General features: G+C 37.6%; 2 protein-coding genes across 12 annotated transcripts in view; one reads left to right on the forward strand and one right to left on the reverse strand.

Moving 5' to 3' along the window:
• Positions 1-17,720, forward strand: part of myo7aa (myosin VIIAa) — a 100,861-nt gene extending 83,141 nt beyond the window's left edge. For 2 of the 3 annotated variants that reach the window (XM_087291456.1, XM_087291455.1), the window contains 11 exons: positions 463-618; positions 3,423-3,528; positions 5,643-5,756; positions 7,412-7,499; positions 8,942-9,048; positions 9,144-9,329; positions 11,730-11,846; positions 11,924-12,007; positions 13,091-13,210; positions 14,827-16,963; positions 17,062-17,720. In XM_087291456.1, the coding sequence (XP_087147582.1) occupies positions 463-618; positions 3,423-3,528; positions 5,643-5,756; positions 7,412-7,499; positions 8,942-9,048; positions 9,144-9,329; positions 11,730-11,846; positions 11,924-12,007; positions 13,091-13,210; positions 14,827-14,922 (1,174 nt within the window). In that variant the 3' untranslated portion in view covers positions 14,923-16,963; positions 17,062-17,720. 3 annotated transcript variants of the gene reach the window in all.
• Positions 10,478-27,651, reverse strand: part of gdpd4a (glycerophosphodiester phosphodiesterase domain containing 4a) — an 80,219-nt gene continuing 63,045 nt past the window's right edge. For 3 of the 9 annotated variants that reach the window (XM_087292918.1, XM_087292919.1, XM_087292920.1), the window contains exon 16: positions 10,478-10,702. In XM_087292918.1, the coding sequence (XP_087149044.1) occupies positions 10,563-10,702 (140 nt within the window). In that variant the 3' untranslated portion in view covers positions 10,478-10,562. Of the gene's footprint in view, positions 10,703-25,496; positions 27,288-27,651 lie in introns of those variants that run through there. The other 6 variants (XM_087292921.1, XM_087292922.1, XM_087292923.1 and 3 more) reach the window with 2 other exon arrangements.

Raw genomic sequence — 27,651 nt, forward strand, 5'->3', positions numbered from 1 at the left:
TCTTTTGAAAAAAACTGAAAAGGGGTCTCACAGACCAGAACACCATACAAGGGTTAAAGCAAGCAACATAATCTGCCAGTGGGGTAAGCAAAATAATTTTTGAATTCAATTTGAACTAATATTATTTTGCTGACCCCATTGGCAGATTATTTTGCTTGTTTTAAAGAAATATTTTTTTACTTACGACTTTTTTGTGTGTGTATTTGTGAGTTTGTGACTGTGTGTATGTGTGTTTATCCGTGTTTGTGATGTGTTTTGGTGAATTTATGTGTGTTAATTGTTAACACACATACACATTTTTTGTTTGTTTTATTTAAATTAATTAATATGTGTATATATATATATATATATATATATATATATTATTTTTTTTTTTTATATATTTTTTTATATATATATATTTTGACACATTCTGTGTGTGTGTGTGTGTGTGTGTGTGTCTGTCTCTGTCTGTGTGTGCAGATACAGTGAGGAGAAGGGCTGGGAGCTACTCTGGCTGTGTGTTGGTCTCTTTCCACCCAGTAATGTCCTCTTACCACACGTCCAGCGCTTTCTACAGTCCAAGAAACATCATCCTCTGGCTCTGGACTGCATGCAGAGACTACAGAAAGCCTTACGGTGAACACACACATACACACACACCGGCTGAAGAGTTGTTCTTCAGTAGATCAGCATTCAGCAGAGACATCTGCATTACACTGAACTAAACTGCAACATGGCGTTTATACTGAAACAGTTTCAGTTTAACAATTAGAAATATAATTGCTTTTGCTCTCTTTTCTTCACTTATGCTAAACTGATTTGACACGATCTACATTGTGTTATAGAAATAAAAATGAACTGAATTAAATCTACATCTGCAAACAGATAGAGAGGGATTCAATATAGAGCCTGTTTGTGTGGCAAACTTCACAGTAGCACGTACACCACAAAAAAACTTAAAGGGGAAATGAAGCACTGGGTCAAGTTTACATTATTTTGTAAATTGATTTCCACTTTAATGGAAATATATATATTACAAACTTGATTAATGTTACCATTTAGCAGAAAACGGCATGTTTTACTATAAATTTTAGACCTAAGGTGTTGCCATCTTGGAATATCGATGTGTCTGATGTCACAGGGTTTAAGATTAAACATTGTATCTATTGTAAACTAAACTAAAAGCTCCAATTAAATATTAAAGGGGAAATTAAGCACTCAGTCAAGTTCATATTATTTAGTATAGTGGATTCAACTTTAAGGAAAATATATTAACCAAACTAGATTAATGTAACCATTTACAAGAAAACGGCATGTTTTACTGTAAATTTTAGACCTAGGGCGTTGCCATCTTAGTATATCGATGTGTCTGACGTCACGGGGTTGGTTCCGTTCCCTCAGCTGAACAGATACAGTGGAAGTAAAGGACTGAACACGGAGACTGTAAAGCCTTATTTAATCCAATGCGTGAAGTTGTGGACGTGGAGCTGCTGCAGATACAAACCTTAGATGTGTGTCTTATATATAAATATATATGTATTCTGTTTTTCTTTTTTTCCCTTTTAATTACCAATCATTTGATGCGCTTTGGTCCACTCTCTGTATTACCCCGCCTGACTGCCTGTCTGGGTTTTAACAAGGTCCGGTACTGACGTAATAGGGGCGGGTACTTTGCCTTTTCATTACTTCAGCTGCTCGCCTCTTTTCTTGTTTAAACCAAACTAAGATCGACACATTTTTTTACATGCCTGGTTTTTACGTCCTGCATACATTTTGAGAGATCGAATTGATTGACTTGAAAAGTTAATATGTCTTGTCATAATCTACAAAGACTTGACTTAGTAAAGCGTGAAGTCGTGTATAATTTTACTTGTTGAATTAGTCTGAATGTAAATCCCCTCGTCAGGCAGCGCTGGAGCAGTGAGATAGAGTGGACCAAAGTGCATCAAGCCAAAGGTAAATTTGTGCAAATTTGTTGTATTTGCACCAGCTCTGTGATGCACGTTCACAACTTCACGCATCGGGTTAAATTAGGCTGTCCAGTCTCTGTGTTCAGTCTGTTACAATTATGGTTGAAACCCAGACAGGCAGTCAGGCAGCATAATACAGAGAGTGGACCAAAGCGCAATAAATGATAATTAAATAATTAGATGTAATTAAAAGGGAAAAAAAGAAAAATAGATTAAATATATACTTTTATATTAGACACACATCTGATGCTTGTATTTGCAGCAGCTCCACGTCCACAACTTCACGCATTGGATTAAATAAGGCTTACAGTCTCCGTGTTCACTCCTTTACTTCCATTGTATCTGTTCAGCTGAGGGAACAGAACCAATTCAGTGACGTCAGACACAGCGACATTCCAAGGTGGCGGCACCCTAGGTCTAAAAACTATGTAAAAACATGCCGTTTTCTTCTAAATGGTTACATTAATTGAGTTTGTTATATATTTTCATTAAAGTGGAATCCAATATACAAAATAATATGAACTTGACTGAGTGCTTCATTTCCCCTTTAATATTTAATTGGAGCTTTTAGTTTAGTTTACAATAGATAAAATGTTTAATCTTACTTTTAAGTTCAAACTGAACTTCAAATTTTTGGGAGGAGTTTAGAAATTGGTATTGTGTTTTTTTATTGTTTCTTTTGCATTTAAATTTTTTAGACAGTGTAGATATTTTACATCATTTTTTGTTAGCTTGTTATATTTAATTTTATTTTGATATATGTGATAGTGTAGAATATATTATATGTCAATTGCCATTTAGATCAATTTTAAGATGCTGAAATTGAAAATTCAACATTTATTTTTGTTCAAGTTTTAGAAGACTGGTTGTTTTGTCATTTATATTAGCTTAAAGTTGTCCTTAACATGGGCGATGCAGTAGCGCAGTAGGTAGTGCTAGCGCCTCACAGCAAGAAGGTCGATGGGTCGCTGGTTCGAGTCTCGGCTCAGTTGGCGTTTCTGTATGTAGTTTGCATGTTCTCCCTGCGTGGGTTTCCTCCGGGTGCTCCGGTTTCCCCCACAGTCCAAAGACATGCGGTACAGGTGAATTGGGTAGGCTAAATTGTAAACTGTGTGAGTGTGTGTGGATGTTTCCCAGAGATGGGCTGTGGCTGGAAGGGCATCCGCTGCGTAAAAGCGTGCTGGATAAGTTGGTGGTTCATTCCGCTGTGGCGACCCCGGATTAATAAAGGGACTAAACTGACAAGAAAATGAATGAATGTCCTTAACATCTGTATAGTTTTTGTTGTAATAAGTTGTAGTTATAAGTACTATTTAAAAAGTAGTATTAGTTGTGAGTGTTTTTTTAAAGTCTGTCAGCTCTGTTCTGAGCTCCTAGTGAATACGAGTCTTTAATGGAGTTGTTATCTGGTTCTGATGAATATAAAGGACAGCGTGACTCATCATAAACTCTGTATGTCTCTCTGTGCAGGAACGGCTCCAGGAAATATCCTCCTCACCTGGTGGAGGTGGAGGCCATTCAACACAAGACCACGCAGATCTTCCACAAGGTTTACTTCCCTGATGACACAGATGAGGTCAGACTCGTTCATCTGCACAGGACAGATTGAGCTTTTCATGTGATTCTGATGTGACGCTTATTAATAGGACATCTTGATATTTAAGAACGCTAACGTGACTATCGTTACATGAAATAAGAGCTTCACATCTGCTATTAACCCTGCAGGATGTAATCGATCAAATAATTGACTAAAGCCGCCTTTCCACTGCACGCGACATTTGGACACGACTGTCAAAATACGCCCCCTTGTGGCAGTCGCACAGTATTTTCAGTGTTGTCGTGCACCATGGGAGAGATTCTCAAGCTGCGTCAAATGGCACACTATACACTATGCACTCATGCACTATGTACTTATGCACTTACACACTCAACAGGATAGTATATGTTTTTAGTGTTGTCCCAAATGGCACACTGTTTTTTTACTAAGCGGGAATTCAAACCGTTTCCCTGATGACGTTTGACGGTTGCCAAATTAGTGAAATAAATGAGCAAACTATCAAATAATATCTGCCGTGAGTATAACCGCATTCACCATCGGGAGGCGCTATAATCACTCTCGCAGGAGAACTTTCACCATCCAAACTAAATAAAGTTATCCAACATGTGCGCCCGATAGCTCCGCCCCTTCCGCTACGTAAGCAAACCTGCGGTCGTTGAGTGCGGGAAGTGTCCATCATTACACACTTCATTTTAGCGGCTGAATAAGCGCATCATCCGGGTAACTAAAGTGCACTTATTATTTTTAGAGTTTTCAGTGTGAACGCATTACTTACACTATTTATACTACAAAATGGCGTAGAATAGTGCATAAGTATGCGATTTGGGACGCAGCTATTGTGTCCGAAATAAAAGAGTGCAAAAGCAAGAGCCTTTATTCTCTGTGCTTTGGCATGGTTTATTAAATGAATGAATACTAGTAGAAACTCATAGGCCGCTAAAATATTGGAGAGAATGTGGAGACAACATTAAAAAATATTATTTTATTACTTTCTTACTTACATTTAAGAACAGAAATGTTCTTTTTTTAATATAGACTTTTTATAATTCAAAAAATAACCAAATAAACTCCTATTTCCCATCTCGCGCGCACGGACCTGCTTGTATAACACTGGAATACATCACATCCAGTCGGCCGGTCGCATACGGTCTAGTCACAGAAGTTCAAATATTTCAACGCATCCGCAGCTCAATTCGGAATTTTCCGCATACGGAGATGATCGGAACTCCACGCTGCTCCCGGACTACTCTCCATTGGAAATAAATGACTTCCGGTCTGTCGCTTGTCGTTTGTCGTGTGCAGTGGAAAGGAGGCTTAAGACAGTATATTATTTATACTAGTATATAAAGTATATATAGTACAGGGGTGTCCAAACTCAGTTCTGGAGGGCCGGCATCCTAGAGAGTTTAGCTCCAACTTGCTTCAACACACCTGCCAGGAAGTGTCTAGTATATCTAATAAGAACTTGATTAGCTTGTTCAGGTGTGTTTGATTAAGGTTGGAGCTAAACTCTCCAGGACACCGGCCCTCCAAGACAATGGATCAATCCAAGATAAATCATGTTAAAAACATGCTAGCAACAAGCTAAAACATGCTAGGATTGTTGAATCATGCTAGATATTATTCTCATAAATTGTTAAAAACATTTTAGAAGCCATCAACTGTTTTCTTAAGCATGATAATAACAATATATACATGCTATAGTAGTAGCAGTATGGTTAATCGTGATACAAACATGCTAACAATCTGCTAAGATGTGTTCATATAGTTAAATCATGCAAAATTATGTTTGCAAGCTGGAGAAACATGCTAGCAACTTGTAAAAATATGCTAGCAGTTTCCAGAAACATGTTATGTGTTAAAACATGTTAGTGTTGTGTTCTTTAATGCAAGAAACATGGTTGCCAATGTTGAAAAAATAACAGTTTGCACTTTCCAGTTTGTTTGCTAACTCCCATCTGCTCTCTCTTATGTGCGTTGTACAGTTTATTTACATACAATTATTGCTTTCGACTAATTACACCCTATTATATCCTAAATCGCCTTGTACATGTGCTATTCTCTAATCTTTTTATTCTTTCAGACTTGATTGTGAGTGTATGACGTGGCTTTTGCTTTATGGTGTGTTTCAGGCCTTTGAGGTGGAGTCGAGCACAAAAGCTAAAGACTTCTGTCTGAACATCTCCAGCAGACTGTTACTTAAAACACCCGAAGGCTTCAGTCTGTTCGTCAAGATCTCTGACAAGGTAAAAATCACTCATGCATCATGACAATAGCGCACCATTGAGGTTTTGTTGGATCTTTTGGAAAATTAGCCGTAGTCTATGTGTGAATAAGAGAATGTATGGGTGTTTCCTAGTACTGGGTTGCAATAGGAAGGGCATTCGCTGCTTAAAACATATGCTGAAATAGTTGGTGGTTCATTCCACTGTGGCAACCCCTGATAAATAAGGTACTAAGCCGAATGAATGTGTTAAAAAATGACAACAGCCAATAAGAGTCAAAATATCTGATGTGGTTTTCAGTTATTCAGTGTTTTAAAGACTTAGGGCTCTATTTTGACGGTTCATGCGCAGAGCGCAAAACGCAGGATGCAAACGCTTTCAGGGCGTGTCAGAACGCGTTTTTGCTAATTTAAGGACGGGAAATCTGCTTTGCGCCGTGGCGCATGGTCTAAAAGGGTTAAGTTTATTTTCTTAATGAGTTATAGGTGTGTTTTGAGAATAAACCAACTAGAGTCACGCCATAAGTGCATTCGCTATTTACAGGACGCAAAGTAAGTCTAAGTGGAAAAAATGAGCATTTCACAAGCAAACAGTTAACAGTTATATAGAAAACTGTTAAACAGAGCATCTACTGCGTGAGAATGAGAGATTATGGATCTACTTTCACATTCGCTCTTGCATAGGGAAACCTTTACGCACAGACATCAATTAGTCTATAAATAATTAATTACGTTTGTTAAGCGCAAATATTCGTTTCAAAACTATTTCTAAATTCATTTCTAATTTCCAGCAAATGATTAAACGAACAATAATAATGAAGTGTGTTCAAACACATGCTGTGCCCCATATGGTCTAAAATAATAAAGGATAATACTGCTAATAATAATAACATTATACAAAAGCAAGTTGTTATGAATGAACTGAAAAAGCCTTTGAGATGAAGAAGACATAAAGCAGTGGTTTTTGTTATATTTATAGGCTAGAAAATAATATGTTTTGTAATATTTTAATCCTTTATATTTATATCCTATATCTATTCTTATTATATCTTATATATATCCTTAATATTTACATTTTTTCATATGTAAAGATATTTGGCTATTGCTCTCTTGTGTGTATTAAGCAGTGCGTAAGCGAGGCGCAACTCTGCGCCGGAGTTTAGACCGGGTTAGTTTTGGTCTAATGAAAAATCTATTATAGTTTCTCAAAATAGCGACGCGCCAGCAGTGCGCCTCAGAACGCCTCCCTTTTTAGACCAGAACGCCTATGGGCGCACATATGAGCGCTAATGCATTTGCTAATTAAACAGCGTAGCGCAACGCCTCAAAATGACTCTTGCACCAAGCTGAAACTACCAAAAGACTATTGCGCCGCGCCTTGCGCCACACTGCGCCGGGTGTATGATAGGGCCCTAAATGTATGGACCTTGAAATGTTTATTTTTTTTAGCCTGAATTAGATGTCATTGGATCAGAAAGATATCTATTACCAGTTTATTTGCATGATCATTACGTGATTTAAAAATTTTATATCACAAGAAATATCATTATCGCAAAACCTGACAACAATATTGTATATCGCATAATTTCCCAGTATCGTGCAGTTCGAACAGTATGCAGTTGTCATTAAAGCTTATCTATTATCTAGGTGTATTTTCTGCTCTGGTGTGTGTTGTAGGTGATCAGTGTGCCTGAGGGGGATTTCTTCTTCGACTTTGTCCGCCATTTGACCGATTGGATCAAGAAAGCGAGACCTGCTAAAGATGGTACGTCTGTGAATTCTGCTTTACATTTATGGTATACTCTAGGGCTGGGTGATATGGCAAAAATGCAATCTCGATAAATATTTTGATATAAGTTAATGCTTCCAGATTTAAAAGAGTACCCCAACAATGACTGAAGCCACAATAATTAGAGGGTCCATCAAATGACATATTTTTGGGTGATAAATTTTTGGTGGCCGAATATTTGGTACATCTCTGATATCATCACACTTTTAGATTCCCATTGTTGCACATTTCTGCTGTGTGATTTGCTCTTAGATCAATATTAAGAAAAGAAGTCCAGAGCTTATCATTGTTATTGACATACATTTTATTGTGATTCGATATAATATCGTTTATCGGCCCAGCTCTAGAATACTCCATTTATTTGTCATGTACACTTTTAAAATGTGAGATGTTATAATTTTCAAAATAGTCTTATCAAGGCTGCATTTATTTGATCAGAAATATAGTATACATTTGACATATTATTGCAATTCAAAATGAATGTTTTCTATTTAAATGAAAATATTACAATGTAATTTAATTTTGTGTTGTGAAGCTGAATATTTTAGCGTATTCACAGTCACATGATCTTTGAGAAATCATTCTAATATGCTGATTTGATGATCAAGAAACATTTCTTTTTATCATTAATGCTAAAAACAGTTGTGTCGCTTCATATGATAAAGCTAACCAAAATTATTTAAAAGGCAGCATCTTCAAATTTGGGCTTTTCCCCTCAGAAATAAAGTAAAAAAAAATAGAAAAAATTTGGAGTTGCGAGAAAAATAAGTCAGAATAATAAATTACACAAGTTAAAATTTGTTAATGTTGGCTTCTTCTCAGATTTGTAAGTATAAAACTCTTAATTTTAATTAATTAATTTTAATTAAAAATATAAATTCCAAAACAGTTCTTCTGTGTATTATTTTTGTGAAAACTGATAAATATGTGTATTAATTTTCAGTATTCTTTGATGGAAAATAATAATAATTATTATAAATATTTTCCCCTGTTTTTGTTCTTAGTCAGGTAGGTAGGTGTAGTTTTTGTATTTTATTTCAGTTATATTATTAGTTGTAGATAGTTTCATTTGGGTGTTTAGTTAGTGTGTACTTTTTGTTTAGTATTTTTCTGTGGGTTCACTCCGAGGTAGGCTTTACGTTTCTGGGTGATAAAAGAAAAAGACAAATAAAGAGACCCGATACAAAAGGGTCATAAAAGTGAATTTTATTTGTCTGGTGTACTTTTATGTTGCAGCCTTGACCCTAGAGCAGGGTCGTAACAATAATAATAATAAATAAACTCTTAAAACATAAAAAAAAAAAAATAAAGTACTTTTGTAACCTTTGATCAATTTAATGCCAACGTTTGATTCTTTTGTTTTGGGAAGCAATAAAAACCTGCTGAATTAGAATAACATCTCTTACTGTGGTGTTCAGGTATAGTGCCTTCACTGACCTACCAGGTGTTCTTCATGAAGAAGCTATGGACAACCACCGTTCCAGGCAAAGACTCCTTTGCAGACTCCATCTTCCACTATTATCAGGTCAGAAACACTGATGAACCCCATCAAGACAGCACAAACACTGGGCTGAGTATAATGCAGCATATAAACTCATTATAATGCCTGGTGTGTGTTAGGAGCTTCCTAAATATCTGCGAGGATATCACAAGTGCTCCAGGGAGGAGGTTTTCCAGCTCGGCGCTCTGATCTATCGAGTTAAATTTGAGGACGACAAATCCCACTTTCCCAGCATTCCCAAAATGCTGAAGGAGATGATTCCTCAAGACCTGATTCGCCAGCTCTCACCCGACGACTGGAAAAGGGTTTGTGTCAAAGCTTCAGATAAGACTGTCATATTTTTAAAAATATTAATAGTTCTTGTCCGGTGCATTGCTAGAAATAAAGCTCTTCTGGGGCAATATGTACAGTTTAAGTCTGAATTATTAGCCCCCCTGAATTATTTGCACCCCTGTTTATTTTTTACCCATTTTCTGTTTAATGGAGAGCAGATTTTCTAACACATTTCTAAAGATAATAGTTTCAATAACTCATCTCTAATAACTGATTTATTTTATCTTTGTCATGATGACAGTAAATAATATTTGACTAAATATTTTTTAAGACACTTCTATACAGCTTAAAGTGACATTTAAAGACCTAATTAGGTTAACTAGGCAGGTTAGGGTAATAGGGCAAGTTATTGTATAACGATGGTTTGTTCTGTAGACTATCGAAAAAAAATATATAGCTTAAAGAGGCTAATAATTTTGATTTTAAAATGGTGTTTAAAAAATTTAAAACTGCGTTTATTCTAGCCGAAATAAAACAAATCAGACTTTATCCAGAAGAAAAAATATAATCAGACATACTGTGAAAATTTCCTTGCTCTGTTAAACATCAATTGGGAAATATTTAAAAAAGAAAAAAAAATTAAAAGGGGGGCGAATAATTCTGACTTCAACTGTATATACAGTGCTCAGCATATTTAAATACACCCCTCATAAATCTATCTTTTAAATGCATATATATATTTATCATAAATTAAAAGTATTATTGTTAAAATAAAATTATTATTATAAATAAATAACAGAAATGAATCCTAAATGTAACTGGAAAAATGTAAAGACACAATTGCAGTGATATGCTAAGATAATTTATGAAATCTTTTGCATGAATACTAATTTCATTTAAGACATCTCTATAGAATACAACAAAGATGTTTTATAGAATTATCTGTTGTCTTGGACTTGGACACATGGCTGAGAATTAGGTTTATTAAGTCTTACCTCCCTGACTTGTCATCCTTCCTCTTTGCTTCATCCTAAAATGATCTATCAGGAGCCATGCTTAGTCAAAATAAGAGCATCATCATATTATTTAAACTTTAGTTTTGTCGACTTGCAAAACTCACTGCATGTCGAAACCTCTGCATAAAAAGCTGTTCTACCAGAAAGACTCTAGGAGGCAGATAAACGTTTGAACATTTATTGTCAATTGTTTGCATGAATGAGAGTTCGTTACGGTCCTTTCATAAAGTTCTTTGGCGTAAGCCACGTCTATAGTGCAGAACTCTGGATGAGCTGGCAGATCCTGCCTGAAGATGAAGGCAGGGCGAAGCCAACCCCCTGAGTGGAGACGAGGCGGACCTGGTGGTGGTGGTGATGGGGAGGATGGAGGGAAACTTCCGCAACGTCACCTGAATACAGCGAAACAGATTGTTTAGATGAGCTTTTATACATGGCTTGCTTGGTTGTTATAGGCTGACAAGATAATTGTTATGAATGACGTGACATCTCAGTCTTCCTGGTAGAACCTTCTCTAAAGCATTAATTTACGCTGGTTTTACAACACATGAGCAGCACGTAATTTTTCAGCGTGCATGTTAACAACCGGTGCTCAAACCGGGAAAAGAGCGGCGCGTCAGCGTCCAGCAGGAGCAGTGAGGTGAGCGGTGAGGTGCTCTGGTGCTTTTGGTTTTTTTCTGCGCACATAAGTCAGTTTGCTTTTTGATTAAACTAGATTCCTTTCACCAGTGTTGGTCCGGTAGCACATTGAGAATAACGTCTTTAATCTGGGATTACCACTGTTAATAAATACACTTGCATATAAAGTAAATCACATCACAAAGCACTGGCGATTTTTACTGAGGCACGTGCCTGAGTTAATTAAGTCTAGCGATGCCCCTAATCATTGTAATAACAGGGTGAGTATGTTTTCATTATTAGGTAAACTATCTTTTTAAGACAATAACTTTGTTTCCATCCACCTATTTTTATGTGCATTTTGGATATATATCAAGATGCTCATACATTTTGAAAATGTTGGGGGAAACATATAAAAAAAAATGACTAAACAGGAGAAATCAATAGAAACATTAAACAACAAAAAAGAGACATTTGGTTGATGTTTAGTGACCTAACTCTTATTGTAATGGATAGAACTGTTTAATTAAACTTGTGTCTAAATGCACCAACAAGTATTGGCTGTATTCACTGAGAATATTAATAGATATCATTTTCTCAGACTCAGACTCAGCTTTATTATCCTGTTAAGGAAACTAAAGGTGCCATAACGCAGGCGAAGTTCCATGTACACATTTTCAAAAGTGGGTGCACTCATTTATGCTGATCACTGCACATAATATACATCATTTAGAAACAGCCGGCCCTCTAAATTTTGCAGTTTGTTTTTTTTTTTTTGCTTTTGTTTTTGTTTTTTGGCAGTCGATTGTGGCGTACTTCAACAGGCATGCTGGGAAATCAAGAGAGGAAGCCAAGCTGATGTTTCTGAAGATCATTTTCAAATGGCCCACGTTTGGGTCGGCCTTTTTTGAAGTTAAAGTGAGTATTAGCTTGCTGTTTTTGTGTTTCTTATACGCTCCAGGTTTTAACATTTGTTTTCTGTACTCTCATCGCAGCAAACCACTGAACCGCACTTTCCTGAGATCCTGCTGATCGCCATCAACAAATATGGAGTCAGTCTGATTGACCCCAAAAACAAGGTGTGCTTTCTGTCTCTTTTTTTCTCTCTCACTGTTAACATTTACATTTAGTCATTTAGCAGACACTTTTATCCAAAGCGACTTACAAATGAGGACAAGGAAGCAATTTACACAACCAAGAGCAACAATGAATAAGTGCTATAGGCAAGTTTCAGGTCTGTAAAGTCTAAGAAGGGAAGTATTAGTAGTATTAGTATTTTTTTTTTTTTTTTGGTACAGTAAGTGTGATATTCAGAGAGGCAATTGCAGATTAGGAAGTGAAGTGGAGAGTAAATAGTTGAGTTATTAGTCGTTTCTTGAAAGTAGCGAGTGACTCTGCTGTTCTGATGCAGTTGGGGAGTTCATTCCACCAACTGGGCAGATTGAGCGTGAGCGTTCGCGAAAGTGATTTCTTCCCTCTTTGGGATGGAACCACGAGGCGACGTTACTTCACAGAACGCAAGTTTCTGGAGGGCACATAGATCTGCAGAAGTGAGAGCAGATACGAAGGAGCAAGGCCAGAAGTCGCTTTGTAGGCAAACATCAGAGCTTTGAATTTGATGCGAGCAGCAACTGGCAGCCAGTGCAAACGGACTAGCAGAGGAGTGACATGTGCTCGTTTAGGTTCATTGAAGACCACTCGTCACACTTAAGTCTTTTAAGCATGCTCTGATTTATATTCCAGTGTGATTTTAATACAATCCGTGTTTCTTTGTACTTTAGGAGTGCTGAACGACACATTGGAACACTTTAATTGTTATTGCTCATGTCCCACATGCAGATGTTGAATTTTAGGGACTGCATTTATAATACTTGCATTAATTGTTTGCATTTTTTATTCTCTGTTAAATCTTTAAATTATCTAAATGAAAAACTTTAAATTATAGTACTATTTTAAAATCTGTGTCATTTTAGCATCAAGATAATATTTTATTGTTTACTTTTTTAGGTCAATTTGTTGTGTAAAATATTTAGTTGTGTTTTTACTATTTATATTATTTTGATGGATATTATGATGTATGTTTATTCATTTATTTCGATTATATTTTCAGTTTACTTTAGTCATTTTTTTTGTATAAGGTGATATTTGTGTTTTCTCTGCAGGACATTTTAACCACATATCCCTTCACCAAAATCTCCAACTGGAGCAGCGGCAACACGTACTTCCACATCACAATCGGCAACCTGGTTCAGGGTAGCAAACTCCTGTGTGAGACCTCACTGGTGAGACCAACACACACTACAACTGCACAGCATGCACATTTCTAGTGGCGTTGTGCAAAAAGCATATATATATATGTGTGTGTGTATACATTGTGTGTGTGTGTGTGTGTGTGTGTGTGTGTGTGTGTATACATATAAAATGATATATATATATATATATAAATAAAAGCATACATCTCACAGTGATGCTTATTATTTGCCATAATTTTCCATGTCTGGTGATTTTTGATAGCTATTACTGAGCAACAGTTCATTTATTCATTTTTCTTCAGCTTAATTATTTATTAGGGGTCGCCAAAGCGGAATGAACCGCCCTGAGCAACAGTTATTTAATAATTTGCATCAAGGGTACTTCTCAGAGTCATAAAGCATTACTTTGCTGCAGCAATCCACATGTGAAAGTTGTTTTTAGATTTGTTTTAGAGGCTAAAATTCAAATCAAATGTTACCAAATATCTTGTGCTACTTCAGAATTGTATGTGTACTTCATAAATTTCACACTGGATGAAAGATCATCATCTTCAGCTTAATCTCTCGAAAACGGAAATGCTTGTAGTTTCTGCCAACTCGACTCTACACCATAACTTTTCAATCCAGATGGATGGGGCAACCATTACTGCTTCCAAAATGGTGAAAAGCCTTGGAGTAACGATTGATGACCAACTAAACTTTTCTGAGCACATTTCTAGAACTGCTCGATCTTGCAGATTCGCACTCTATAACATCAGAAAGCTCCGACCCTTCCTATCTGAACATGCTGCTCAACAAATTGTTCAAGCGCTTGTTCTCTCCAGACTGGACTATTGCAATTCTCTACTAGCCGGGCTTCCAGCTAACTCTATCAAGCCTCTTCAGCTGCTCCAGAACGCAGCAGCACGAGTGGTCTTTAATGAACCTAAACGAGCACATGTCACTCCGCTGCTCATCCGTTTGCACTGGCTGCCAGTTGCTGCTCGCATCAAATTCAAAGCTCTGATGTTTGCTTACAAAGTGACTTCTGGCCTTGCTCCTTCTTATCTGCACTCACTTCTGCAGATCTATGTGCCCTCCAGAAACTTGCGTTCTGTGAATGAACGTCGCCTCGTGGTTCCATCCCAAAGAGGGAAGAAATCACTTTCCCGAACTCTCGCGTTTAATCTGCCCAGTTGGTGGAGTGAACTCCCTAACTGCATCAGAACAGCAGAGTCACTCGCTATTTTCAAGAAACGACTAAAAACTCAACTATTTAGTCTCCACTTCACTTCCTAATCTGCAATTGCCTCTCTTGCTCCACCGCTAACTGTATTACCAAAAAATAAATAAATAAAAAGTACTAATGTTTTGCTTCTCACACTTTACACGCCTGAAACTTGCCTACAGCACCTATTCATTGTTTCTTTTATCGTTGTGTAAGTTGCTTCCTTGTCTTCATTTGTAAGTCGCTTTGGATAAAAGCGTCTGCTAAATGACTAAATGTAAATAAATATTGTCTAAAGTAGAACTAGGTGATGATAAAAAGAAATATATCACGCGATCATGTTTTTATATAATTCAATTTTAACAATTCTTGAATATTTTTTAACAATTGAGTTGAAAGGACACATTTCGACACTCGCTTTCTGTTTGTCCTCCAACAGGGCTATAAAATGGACGACCTGTTGACCTCCTACATTAGCCAGATGCTTACCACCATGAGCAAACAGCGAAACTCGCGCGGCGGCAGCAGCAAGTGAACGTTTGATTGGCTGGAGGCGGTGGAGCTAGTGCGTCTGCTGCGTCCCATTGGCCAGCCCTGCAGCTGGGGGCGGGCCTTCGCGGCGCAACTGTGGCGGATGAGCAGAACTCCCTCTGCCAGCACACAGAGCTCAATGTACCCGGATGAAGACTCTTCCTCTGAGGACGACTACCTCTGAACACACACACAAACACACGGATTCATCCGTTCTCCAGAATATTCTTCAGATGCGCAATTTAGGTACCGTTTATTACGTTTTGTGAGTCGAATATAAACTGCAATGGCTTCTATGCATCCCAAACTGCTTTAAAGAGGCAGTGTTTGGGTTATTTATGTGTAAATGCACTAAGAAAACAACATGTGCAGACTTCCTGAAGAGTAATTGATTGATTATTTTTAATGGCGGCAGAAATATCTTTTATAATGGTTTAAATGTTAGTTTGTGTTCTGTTTTAGGATGTTGTGATTTAAATGTTGTGTTTTTAAAAAGATTATTTGTTGCACTGCAGGCCTTAATAGGTTTTTGTTTGGGGGGGGGGTATGAGTAACTGCTTATTTTTAACAGTACATGATCAGCATTCGTCCTCTAGTCTGTTGCTAAAATCTAATTTCCAGCTTAATTGAAGATTAAACTTAATATAGATCAAGTGTACTTTGGGAGGGAAAATGAGAATGACGAAAATGAATGGCCTTATTTAAAATTGAATATGAAAATGCATCTATATTAATGCTTCAGGCTGATTTATACTTCTGCGTCGAGTGATCGATGTGACTCACGGTGTCGGCATTGTGCGTAGTCGTGCATTTATTCTTCTGCGTGCTGTTTGTGTTGCTCTACAATAACACTTCTGAAACACTAGCTGGCAGTAGGTGTTGATGTTCCTTTGTGTCGTGTTTCTTCGCTTGTGTTTTGTTTTTGCTGAGCGCTACCGTAATCTACAAGTAGCTAAAAACAAGCAGAGGCGGGAACCGGCGGACACGCAACCACCGAAAGTGGCGAGAGCGTCAAAGTAGCTGGAAGTAATTCACTTTCAATGAGAGCCGGCGCCGATAAGCGGCGAGTAGCAGCGCGGCGCGTCTTCGCCGGTGTGGGCGCCTAGGAGAGTTGAAATCAAGTCAACTTTATGGTAATGAGCTATGACACGGTACAGTGGCAACCAATCAGAATGAAGTAGTCCCCCCCCACACACACACAGTTGTCATTAAGGGTAATATTGGATATATGATCCAAAATCGTTCTTCGTACCAGGCTGTCAACATGTTTTTTTTTTCTGCTGTAAAGCTGGGCATTTTAACAGTGGGCTCAATAGAAATGTGCCCTAAATGAAGACAGCACTAGCGGAATTTCGATGAATTGCAGTTTCAGTTACTGTCGTATTGGCTTCATAAGAGACAGCAGGAGATTGCTGCTTGGCGCTTGGTAAACACCCTCCATCGGGTTCACGTGGCTCTCCCAACACACACACACACACACTCTTCAGCGCTACCAAGCCGACCAATTACAGAGCTTGCACTACGCATCATTGCGACATGTAGTTACATTTTTAAGAGGTGCGACTGCGCAAAGGCTGCGCCGTTACCTTGCACGTGTGCTTGGCACAGAGTATAAATCAGCCTTAAAAGGTAAAGCCTGTCATTTTTCACACTAGAGAAAGCAATTAAAGCATATTTATGAATGAATACAGGACAACAAAAGCTTATTATAGGACGTCAGGTTTAAGATTGTGTTGTTAGTGCGTCATGGTTAAACAGGAGAATGAGTTTAAGCGTTTTCTTTTCAACACCAATTTACAAAAGGGATTTTATATACAGTGGAAAAGCATGCTAGATGCTGTCAGTTGTTTTTTTGTTCTGACATGTCAGAATGTTTTCCTTCAAGACTTATTTTGACCTGTACTATTATTCAATAATTGATCCTAAATTTATTATTATTATTATTATTATTATTATTATTATTATAATTATTATTATGAACTGACAAATGGGTCAAACTTAATTATTTGAAGAATAAAATCAATGTATGACGATTTTAAATGACAGTATTTTGAAGCTAAAATTGGGTCTTTAATGCATCATTATTATTGCTCTAAATATTCCTAAGAAGATTTTGGTTTTGACAAACTATTATTACCCTCAGTACATTGGTTTTTTGTCGTTTTACTGGAAGCCTTTATGTGTTTCCTTGAATTGATCCCAGTAGCTGGTTAATTTTTTAAGGCTAGAATAGACCCTAAACATCCGCAAGTGATCAGTTTTTGAAAAACATGTTTAGATTTGATCTGTTCTCATTAATTAGTTAATTCACGGCCTTTATTTGCACCATTTATGTCCTTTTGTCTGACTAACTGATCAGAATGTAACCTGAACACTGAATCGGTTTCTTGTGTTTGTGTGCTAATTAACGTATGAATTAATAAAGGGACAGTTCACCTAAAAATCAACATCATCACTCTTGTTTGAGTTCCTTCCGTTGAACACAAAAGAAGATATGAAGAAAGCTGAAAACCTGTAACCATTGGCTTCTACAGTAGGAAAAACAATGTAAGTCAATAGGTTTTCAGCATTTCTCAAAATATCTTCTTAAGTGTTCAACAGAAGAAGGTTTATAACCACTTGAGGCAGAGTAAACATTGAGTACATTTTATTTTTGGGTGAACTACCCCTTTAACTACTACCGCCACTCTTTTATGTGAAGGCACCATGTTAACATAAACATTTTATAATAAGCATTACTGTAAAAATAAGTGCAGCATTTCTTATGTGGATCTTAAATTAAACATGAACTTCACACTTTCATTTTTGTGTTGTTTTTAAGTATTTATTTATAGTATAATCTATAGTGCTTTTGAACTAGTTTTTTATACTGTATTTGTATTTACAAGACGTTGCTAATGAATGTTAAAGCATACAGTAGTATTGACTATACTCACTAATGAACTATAATAAATACTTTAATATACGTTTTTACTACAGTAAACTGATATATTACCCTATAATTATAGAAAACTACAGTAAAAAACACTCTTCTTTACTATCCTTTACTATAGTACCAGAAAATCGTTTGCCTCTCCAACAAATAAAAGGAACAGCAAATAATTAGACGTCTAGTTCAGGGGTGTCCAAGCTCGGTCCTGGAGGGCCGGTGTCCGGCAAAGCTCTTACTTATCCCTGCAGGTGTGTTGAGGCAAGTTGGAGCTAAAATCTGCAGGACACCGGCCCTCCAGGCCGGACAAGTTTGGACACCCCTGGTCTAGCTGATCAGTTGGTATCAGAAGTGGCTTATATGAAAGGCAAAGGGCTCTAGATTACGCTTATTTTACCACAATAAAATATGATGTCTTGATTTTTAATTATTTTGTTAGGACAGTAAGATCTGACTTTGCTTAGACTCAAACTTACTAATAAACTGATTAATAAAGTCATCTGGAATGGCAAAGAAAGTCTTCCTGCAGGACTCCCAGAGTTCATCAAGACTCTTTGGATTAATCTTCAATGCCTCTACCTTCATCCTACCCGACATGCTCAATAATGTTCATGTCTGGTGACCGGGCTGGCCAATCCTGGAGCACCTTGACCTTCTTTGCTTTCAGGAGCTTTGATGTGGAGGCTGAAGTATGAGCAGGAGCGCTATCCTGCTGGAGAATTGTCCCTCTCCTGTGGTTTGTAATGTAATGGGCAGCACAAATGTCTTGATACCTCAGGCTGTTGATGTTGCAGATCTCTCGCACACCCCCATACTGAATGTAACCCCAAACCATGATTTTTCCTTCACCAAAATTGATTTCTGAGAAAATCTTGGCTCCATGCTGGTTCCAGTAGGTCTTAGTATTTGTGATGATTGGGATAACTCAACAGATGATTCATGGGAAAAAATCAGCCGCTTCTCCAAATGAACAGCTAAAAGTCAAGTTATTATTTGTTCCTCTTATAACTGAAATAGAGGACAAGACTTTTGTTGGGTAGTGAACAAATCAAGCATACAGATTGAGCACACAGAGTCTGCTAAAATGCTATTGATGGAATAAATATCAATAAAGACAACCAAGACTTTATCAGAATATCATTTAAGATCCGTTTACAATCATTTTTACAGACATAAGTTACATTAAGACAGATTAAATAGAAATGACGCTAGGCATTGCATTTTTATACAGGCAGGAATGTTTCATCATCATCATCACCTCATGGAAACACTTGTCTTTACATGCAAACCAGCTCATCTCAAATGAAAATGATCATCTACTCACACTGGTGGTGTTCTTGTGAGGTTTGTTCTCTGTGTATTTCGGACCACAAGTGTAAATAAATAAATATCTCTGGTGCGTCCATATAGCAAGAATAACGATCATCATTATTTAATCGCAGACTTCGTGAACACAAAAATGTCACAGAATAATCTCAAGCAACACATGCTAACGTTACATATCCTCAGTTTTCTGTGTATGAAATGGAGGAAATAGCCAGAAATCTAAAGGACTATTTAACAAAAAACTCTGATGTTGGTCATTTTAAACTATGCACGTTCACCAGATCCTGTTAGCGCGAAATATCAGCCTGAAGTATTTTACGTTTTGTCAGTTTAGTGGTACGTGGAGTTCAGTCGTGCAAAAATTACGATTTCATACGATTTTTAAAAGGAGCCATGGCACCTAAATCGTTATTGGGTGATGATAAGCAAATTGTACAAATTCATTTATACGAATTAACCACTAAATCAAAAAGTTACGAATTGCTGTGAGAATGTGTTGGAAATACGCAAAATAAATAAATAAATGGAAATGTAGTGAGATATCAAGGTAAATACAAAGCGGCAAGTTACAGATTTTTTTCTTTGATAAATACAGTAGCCTGTAGGCTTATCTGTCGTGTTTGTCGCTACATTAATCGACGTATCGGTGACGTATGGGATACTGTTTTCTGGCCCAAAGGAATTTTAACAATTATTACAAAATTATTCACTTTCTGGCCGTCGGATGTTAGGCATGGACATTTATATTGCGATCGTGATTTTCGAAAGTATTACATCGTTTTGCAAGTTTTATTATTAGCATTTGATGAGTCTCCTTATACTGTTTGATAAAGCGATTAAACCCAGAAGCTGCTTCGCGTGACGTCACACTTACCAAGCGGATAGAATCTCATCGTCAAGGTCAAAGTCAAGATTTTTATTATTGCTAAATTCAGAAGAAATTTTGGTGGTTTTTAATTTTTGTCAAACACTATCGTACACTAGTAACGCTTAAACACATGATTATAAGTCTGTGTGAAATGTACAGTATTTATTTTGCAAGTGCACAATGTTAACCTATTGAGGTAAAGTTTTATATTTGCACATAAGTTCATTTTAACGCTAACTTGAATGTTCGCTCTGAAATCAGATGTAAGTATGACTAACCAACAACATTAACACTATTTAATTGACCAACAGTGCTGTACTTTAATAGTCATTGGCTGCTAACATGATTTCCTTGTTTGTAATTTGCAAACAATACATTTCTGAAATTATAAGTCTGTGCGAATATAAAAACCAACTTTACCTCAATGCTAATCTTTAGGCGAATAATTATCCGTGCAAGTTAATCCACTGAAATAGTTTGTTTTGGTCATTTTTAGTCAAACTCTGAGCTTTGCTTTTGCATTTGGAGCAATGGTAACGCATTTCTCTTTTGACGTCAGTTTGACGCTTCAGTCTCAATATTCGTAACCATGCCTCTCTCACCGTTATGCCCCTGTTATGAGTTTGAGCATGCGGAATTCTATTGTACGGCGCTTTCAAAAGGGGCGGGATTAAACAATGTTAGACATTTCAGAAAGCAAGGGATTCGTCAATATTTTAAATTTCTGAGGTCATGTTTTGGTCTTCGATTGATCTCACCTAGTCACATGATGCGATTTCACAGGTCATAGTTCACCAAACTTGAACTTTGCAATGCAGCGAACTGCGAAACTTGTCGCACGAGCTTGCATTTCCGGTCTGATGCATTTGCGTGCATATAAATGGAAGTCTATGGAAAGAAAATTCTAGTGTGACCGCAGCTTCAGTTTGCTTGTCAGTTTAGTGGTACGTGGAGTTCAGTCGTGCGAAAATTACAATTTCATACGATTTTTAAAAGGAGGCATGGCACCTACATCGTCATTGGGTGATGATGAGCAAATCGCACTAAATTGTACATATTAGATTGTACGAATTCATTTATACGAATTAGCCACTAAATCAAAAAGTTACGAAATGCTGTGAGAATGTGTTGAAATAATAAAGAAATTAAAAAATAGGGGAATAATAAATAAATAAATTTAAAAAAAAGTAAAATAAATAAACAAAATTAAAAAGTAGTGAGAAATCAAGGTAAATGCAAAGCAACGGATTCTTTTCTGCGACAAATACAGTAGCCTGTACGCTTATCTGTCGTGTTTGTCGCAACAGTAATCGATGTATTGGTGACGTACGCGATACTGTTTCCTAGTCCAAGCAACAACCTCCTGTCTCATCACGTGTTGTATACGCTGTAAAATAAAAGTCTCAGCAACTTCCGGTCCACGTCTTTAAATTTTAGTGGTTTTTATTTACTTTATTGATGTTTGTTAATATTTTATAAATCAAACCCTATCGTACACTAGCAGAACATCTAAGATCTGCAACGTCGCACATGTGATTATTCTGTGGTGTCATTTTTAGTCATCATACACTGCCATTGGAAATCCACACAAAATGAAACAAAACCAGGTGTGAGTAAATGACGACTTTCATTTATATAAAGAGCACATTCCTTCAGTCGCACATCTGCAGAATTATGAGCAGCTCACGCATGAAGGTGCTTGTATTATTATAATCCTGAAAACTTCAGTCACTCAAAAACAATCGATTTTGAAAGTCCAGATTGTCGTCTTGTCCTCCTGATAGTAAATGTTTGTCAAATTGATCACATCATGCAGTGGATCTGACCTTTTAAACATTTCCAAACCACTCTGGACTAAATGCAATGACTTCTTTATTTATTTTTACCATGCGTCATACCGCGGTAATCAGGCTATTCGGGTCTAAAGTAGGCAAATAGAGACTTTCATGATAAAAACGAACTTCACAGAAGCAACAAAAACTGGATGATGGATTCATCAAATGCCACCAGTTCAGAAAATACATCTGGTATTCTTATATAAAATATAATAGAGACATTTCCTAAGAGCTCATTCGTTAACATTAATTACATGTCAAGAAGTAACAGTGGAAATTATTCTGAAGTGTTTATTGATCGTGGCTGATGATGATTTTGATGGCGCAGTGGGTAGAGATGTCGCTTCACAGCAAGAAGGTCTCTAGTTTGAGCCTCAGCTGGGTCAGTTGGCATTTCGGTGTGGAGTTTGCATGTTCTCACCGAGTTGGTGTGTGTTTCCTCCGGGAGCTCCAGGTTTCCCTGAAAGTCCAAATACATGCGATATAGGGGAATTGGGTAAGCTAAATTGGCCGTAGTGCATGTGTGTGTGAATGGGGAGTGTATAGGTGTTTCCCAGTGATGGGTTGCAGCTGGAAGGGTATCCGCTGCATAAAACATATGCTGGATAAGTTGGTGGTTCATTCCGCTGTGGTGACCCTGGATTTATAAAGGGGCTAAGCTGAAAATAAAATAAAAATGTTGATTTTAATATTTTTATAACCATTCATTCATTTTCCTACAGCTTAGTCCCTTTATTTATCATGGGTGTCCACAGTGGAATGAACCGCCAACTCTTCCAGCAAATGTTTTTACGCAGCGGATGTGTTTGTACTGTGGGGGAAACCGGAGCACCCAGAGGAAACCAACGCCAACATAAAGAGAGCATGCAAACTCCATATAGAAATGCCAACTGGCCTAGTCGGGACTCAAACCTGCGACCTTCTTGCTGTGAGGATTTTTAATGACTAACATGAACTAACATAATTTTGCATTGACAGAATGAATAAACATCATGCTAAATCTCAATATTACTCATTGTTCATGCATTAAGGTTAACTAATGAGCCCTTATTGAAAGTGGTAGCTAAATCATTAACATATGTCTGAATTACAGTAAATACCACGGTGCATGAATTTCATGGTATTGCCACAGTATGAACTGTATTTCACCTCAGAACAAGAAATATGTTTATAAATATTACTATTCAATAAGAATTATTATTATATTATATTATGAATTATTTTATTTGACATCATTCATAATATATCATCGAGTTTTGAGCACATTTTCCCACAAAATTTTGTTATTGCAAATAATAATAATAAAAAAAACAACATTCCGTTGGCTGATTTAAAGGGCACCTATTTTACCCTTTTTTCCAGATTTATTAAGTCTTTTGTGTGTCCAGAATGTGTCTAAAGTTTCAGCTTAAAATCCCCCATGAGATTATTTATCATAGCTTTCAGAACATTGAGGTTTTCTGCTTGTATTTGTTGCCTGTGCCTTTAAGGCTGGTTCTCCCCGCCCACTGTTCCCACATGCCTGTCAGAGTGTGCCTCAATCTGCACCTCGGCTGCGTCAGATAAACAGCACACTGACAGACGTAAAGGAAGCAGATCTCAGATAACGTTTGTGAGGAACACTACAGTAAGAACTTTCCCAATGATTATTTGATGTATTTGTTGTGGAGTTAATTCAAGCCTTTCTGCAATGATGAGTCACACAATTACGTTACACAGACACACAGCTCGTGCATTTAACTTTGCACTGTTTTTGCAGGGCAAATGTGACAGGATACATGTTTATATCCACTGCTGTATGGGTATCTGTTATATTAATGTACAAAATAACCTGATTTAACGTCCACAAACCGGGATTGAAGCGTCTTTTATAGTTGTTCTGACATGCGGCTGTGCTGATGAAGTACAGCTGAAGTAAGTCGTTGTCTTTATTACACACACATGCTCTGTTTTAAAGACGATTTAAACTATATGATACGATATGATTATATGAGTTACTATGGAGGCATGTTAATACGTGGCTGTCAAACAATTCAGTGGATGGGGAAACCACATTCCTACGTCTCGTTGCAGTGGGTCTCAAAATGATAGGGTTTTGGATCCTATTTTAACATCAGGATTTAAAAAAAACAAACAGACTTATTGTGTTTTACATCACTCCAATAGTGGAATTACCAACTTATTTTACACGTGACGTCAAACGAGTTCAACCGCGCATACCGGTTGCAAAAGCAAACATTTCATGTTGTACCATACCATACACCATCTACCCACACTGCTTCTATTGCCAACCGCAGACGTCTTTGGCTAACAGCCAACAGAAGTGCTGAATGAAGCAGGCCCGGATTGGCCAATCGGGAGGACTGGGAGAGTTCCCGGTGGGCCGGTCCGTTTTTTGGCCGCGAGGGCCGGTGTTTCTAGCTGCTTGCACTCTCAGCAGTCGCACTTTTTTAAATTAATTTGACCATAGACTCACTTATTTTATTCATTATTTTGCCGCAGCTCCGCTCTTCTTATTTATTGTCTCGCAGCCCCATGAGAAAAATGCAGCCTGCAGGGTAATGATGATGTAATTAATATTCCGGCCACATAATTGTAACAGTGCCATTGTGGTCATCACGTTGCATTACAACGGCGACGATCTGTGTTCGATCCTCGCCTGAGTTACACTTTTTTTTTTTCATTTTTATCGTTAAGACATATATCACTGTTAGGGTTGTTGAACATTTAAAGTTCTAAAGCAGCTGTTTTCTTGAAAAAGACCTGATAGTGTAATTAGAAACTGAATTGGAAATGACCTTATTTTAATATAGTCAGTCGTGAACTGAGGTGGGCCGGTCTGCTTAACTCCAGGGCTGAAAAGGAGTCCTACTCCGGCCTTGGAATGGAGTGATTGGAAATGCTGGACTCTGCAGTTCTCAGTTTATATCAGGTAAGTTGACGCTATGCTGAATCAGACACATTACTGGTTTTTGATTGCAGCAATGATTTCAGCAAAATATGGAGAATTAAACTGCGGACACTAAATGCTTAGAATGAAATGTAAACATGTGCGTTCACATTCCCTGCCGTACATGTGCAGTTCACTGTCAGAATGCAGTTGTTCTGCTAGTTCAGGGGTTCCCAAACTTTTCAGGCCGCGACCCACAAAATGACAATGCCAGTGAGTCGCGACCCCCAATATATTCTGAGGTGGTTATAAATACAGAAACCTTGCATGCAATGGCGCACACACACCAATGGACCCAAGTCTATTCTTCTTTTAATTTTTTTAATGGATGAGAGCTGTAAATGGGCCACAAAGTTTTACCAGGTGTTATGAAATCTGCTGCATATGACACTATTGCTGTGTCTTTAATATAATGTAATTACCACAGGGGTTGCAATCCAATAGAAGTAGTAACTATAAGCTACTATAGTAACTATATGGTATAAACAACTATTTTTTCTCTTCAGTATAGTTATGGATAAAATATGGTAATTCTTATGGTTTAATAAAAATAGGAAATCACCAGGCGACCCCCCTTCATTGTCCTACGACCCCTCGGGGGGTCCCGACCCCCACTTTGAGAACCATTGTGCTAGTTGATGATTAATTACTCGGACATTGTACAGCTCAGTCCTTGTCTTTGGCTTGGCAGAACCTCGGTTTTTAGCACTACATAGTTTTGAATCTGGTAATCATGGAGCATTATTCCTGCACATCACCACACAGAACTAAGTTGTAGACATCCAAAGACTTGTAGGCCTTTAACTTCTCATGTTAAATCACTTGGAGTTTCAATGAGATTGTATATTTGCGGCTGGATGCTTGGTCATATTGTCTTATCCAATATCCATTGGGAGGGTGCTATCGCAAACGGACCTGTCAGATGAACGCCGCTCACTTTAACGTTAATTTTGCAGAATCACTGTGCTTATCACTGGGTGACGAGCTGTTATCATACGCTAAAAGCATTATGTAAATAATATATATATAATATGTAATCAATATAACTTATCTCTAATACAACAACAAACTCTGTACCGTTTCTTTCCCTCGCTGTAAATGCTAGCGCTCCTGTTTTTTTCCTGCAACCTTGTTGCGCGCGCATCCTGAATGTTTACAAACTGCTAAATCACCAATATGACTGTGGCCACACTATACCAACACACACATACTTTACCCACACACATTTCATCATAGGTGCCCTTTAAACAATGTGGCTGATTATGAAAACTATGGAAATTTTGGGAAAATGTGCTAGCTGTAATTTAAATACATATTTAATAGCTAATTTGATGGTGAAATGCAGCTATTATCATCACATTTCTGCTGTCTCTCAGATCCAGAACATGAGTTGATTCCTCATTAGTGTTGATGATGTTTGGGCGATGATATAACAGCATCTTATATCAGCGTTCAACACACACACAGTGATGGAGTTCAGTCTCTGACCTCAATGCAGCTTCAAGACAACCACTGATCCCCAGCTCAAACTCTGTGCGTGCGTGTGTGTGTGTGTTTGTTTGGGTGTGTGTGTGTGTGTTTGTTTGTTTGTGAAAGTGTCAGTCTGTCTCTGTATGTGTTTGTCTGTGTATGAATATGTATGTGCTTGTGTTTGATAGAGCATGTCTATTAGTGAGTGTGTATCTGTCTGCCTGCCTGTGTGTGTGTGTGTGTCTTTTTGTTTGCAGGTGTTTGTCTTTGTATAAATATGTGTGTGTGTACGGGTGTATGCATCCATGCATGTGTCTGTGAGAGTGTGTGTATGAGTATGTGTGTGCAAAAGAAAGATTGTGTGTGTTTGTATGAGTATGTATAGGTGTGAGGGTTTGTGTCAGTGTGTGTGTTTGTATATTAATATGTCTGTGTGTGTATGAATATGTGTGTGTCTAAGTTTGTGTTTGTGTATAAGTGTATGCATCCATGCGTGTGTCTGTGAGAGTGTATGTGTGCGTGTGTGGGTTTGAGTATGTTTGTGCAAAAGGGAGAGAGTGTGTGTTTGTGTATGAATATGTGTTTGTGTGTATGAGTATGTATGTGTGTAAGTGTGTATGTGGTCTTTGAAAATGTGTGTGTGTGTGTCTCTGTTTGTGGGTGTTTGTCTTTGTATGAATATGTGTGTGTGTATGAGTGTATGCATCTATGTGTGTGTCTGTGAGAGAGTGTGTATGAGTATGTGTAAGATTGTTGTGTGCTCAGACGGGTGGCTCTTCACAGATGGTGGGCAGGTTTGTCGTGGCAGGTGAGTTGTGTGTTTCTCCTCTGACGCTGATGCTGGAGACGGACCAGACGTCGCTCAGCTCTGCACACACAGATGAGGGTCAGACGGGCACCGAGAACACATGCACATGCAGAGGGGCCAGAGAGAGAGACGGACCCTCCGAGAACAGAGGGTTCCAGCGGACGCCCTGGATCTCTGCTGCTTCTACACACACAGAGGACATGCAGGTACAGACACACACGGGCACACAAAACTATTACACCTATATATATTTATATATACCACACACTTGAAGACAAAACGATTCGCCCTCCTGTGAATTTAATGTCCTTTTTTAAATGATTCCCAATGAAGAACAAACTAATTAAATGTTCACAGTGTGTCTGATAATATTGTTTCTTCTGGAGAAAGTCTTATTTGTTTTATTTCGGCTAGAATAAAAGCAGTTTTTTATTTATTTTTTTATTATTTTAAGGTCAATATTATTAGCCCCTTTAAGCTATATTTGTTTTGGATTGTCTACAGAGAAAACCATCGTTATACCTATATATACCTATATATATATATA

The sequence above is a fragment of the Danio rerio genome, chromosome 18 (genome assembly GCF_052040795.2).
Source record: "Danio rerio strain M-AB ecotype USA chromosome 18, GRCz13ab, whole genome shotgun sequence".
NCBI classification, from domain to species: Eukaryota; Metazoa; Chordata; class Actinopteri; order Cypriniformes; family Danionidae; genus Danio; species Danio rerio.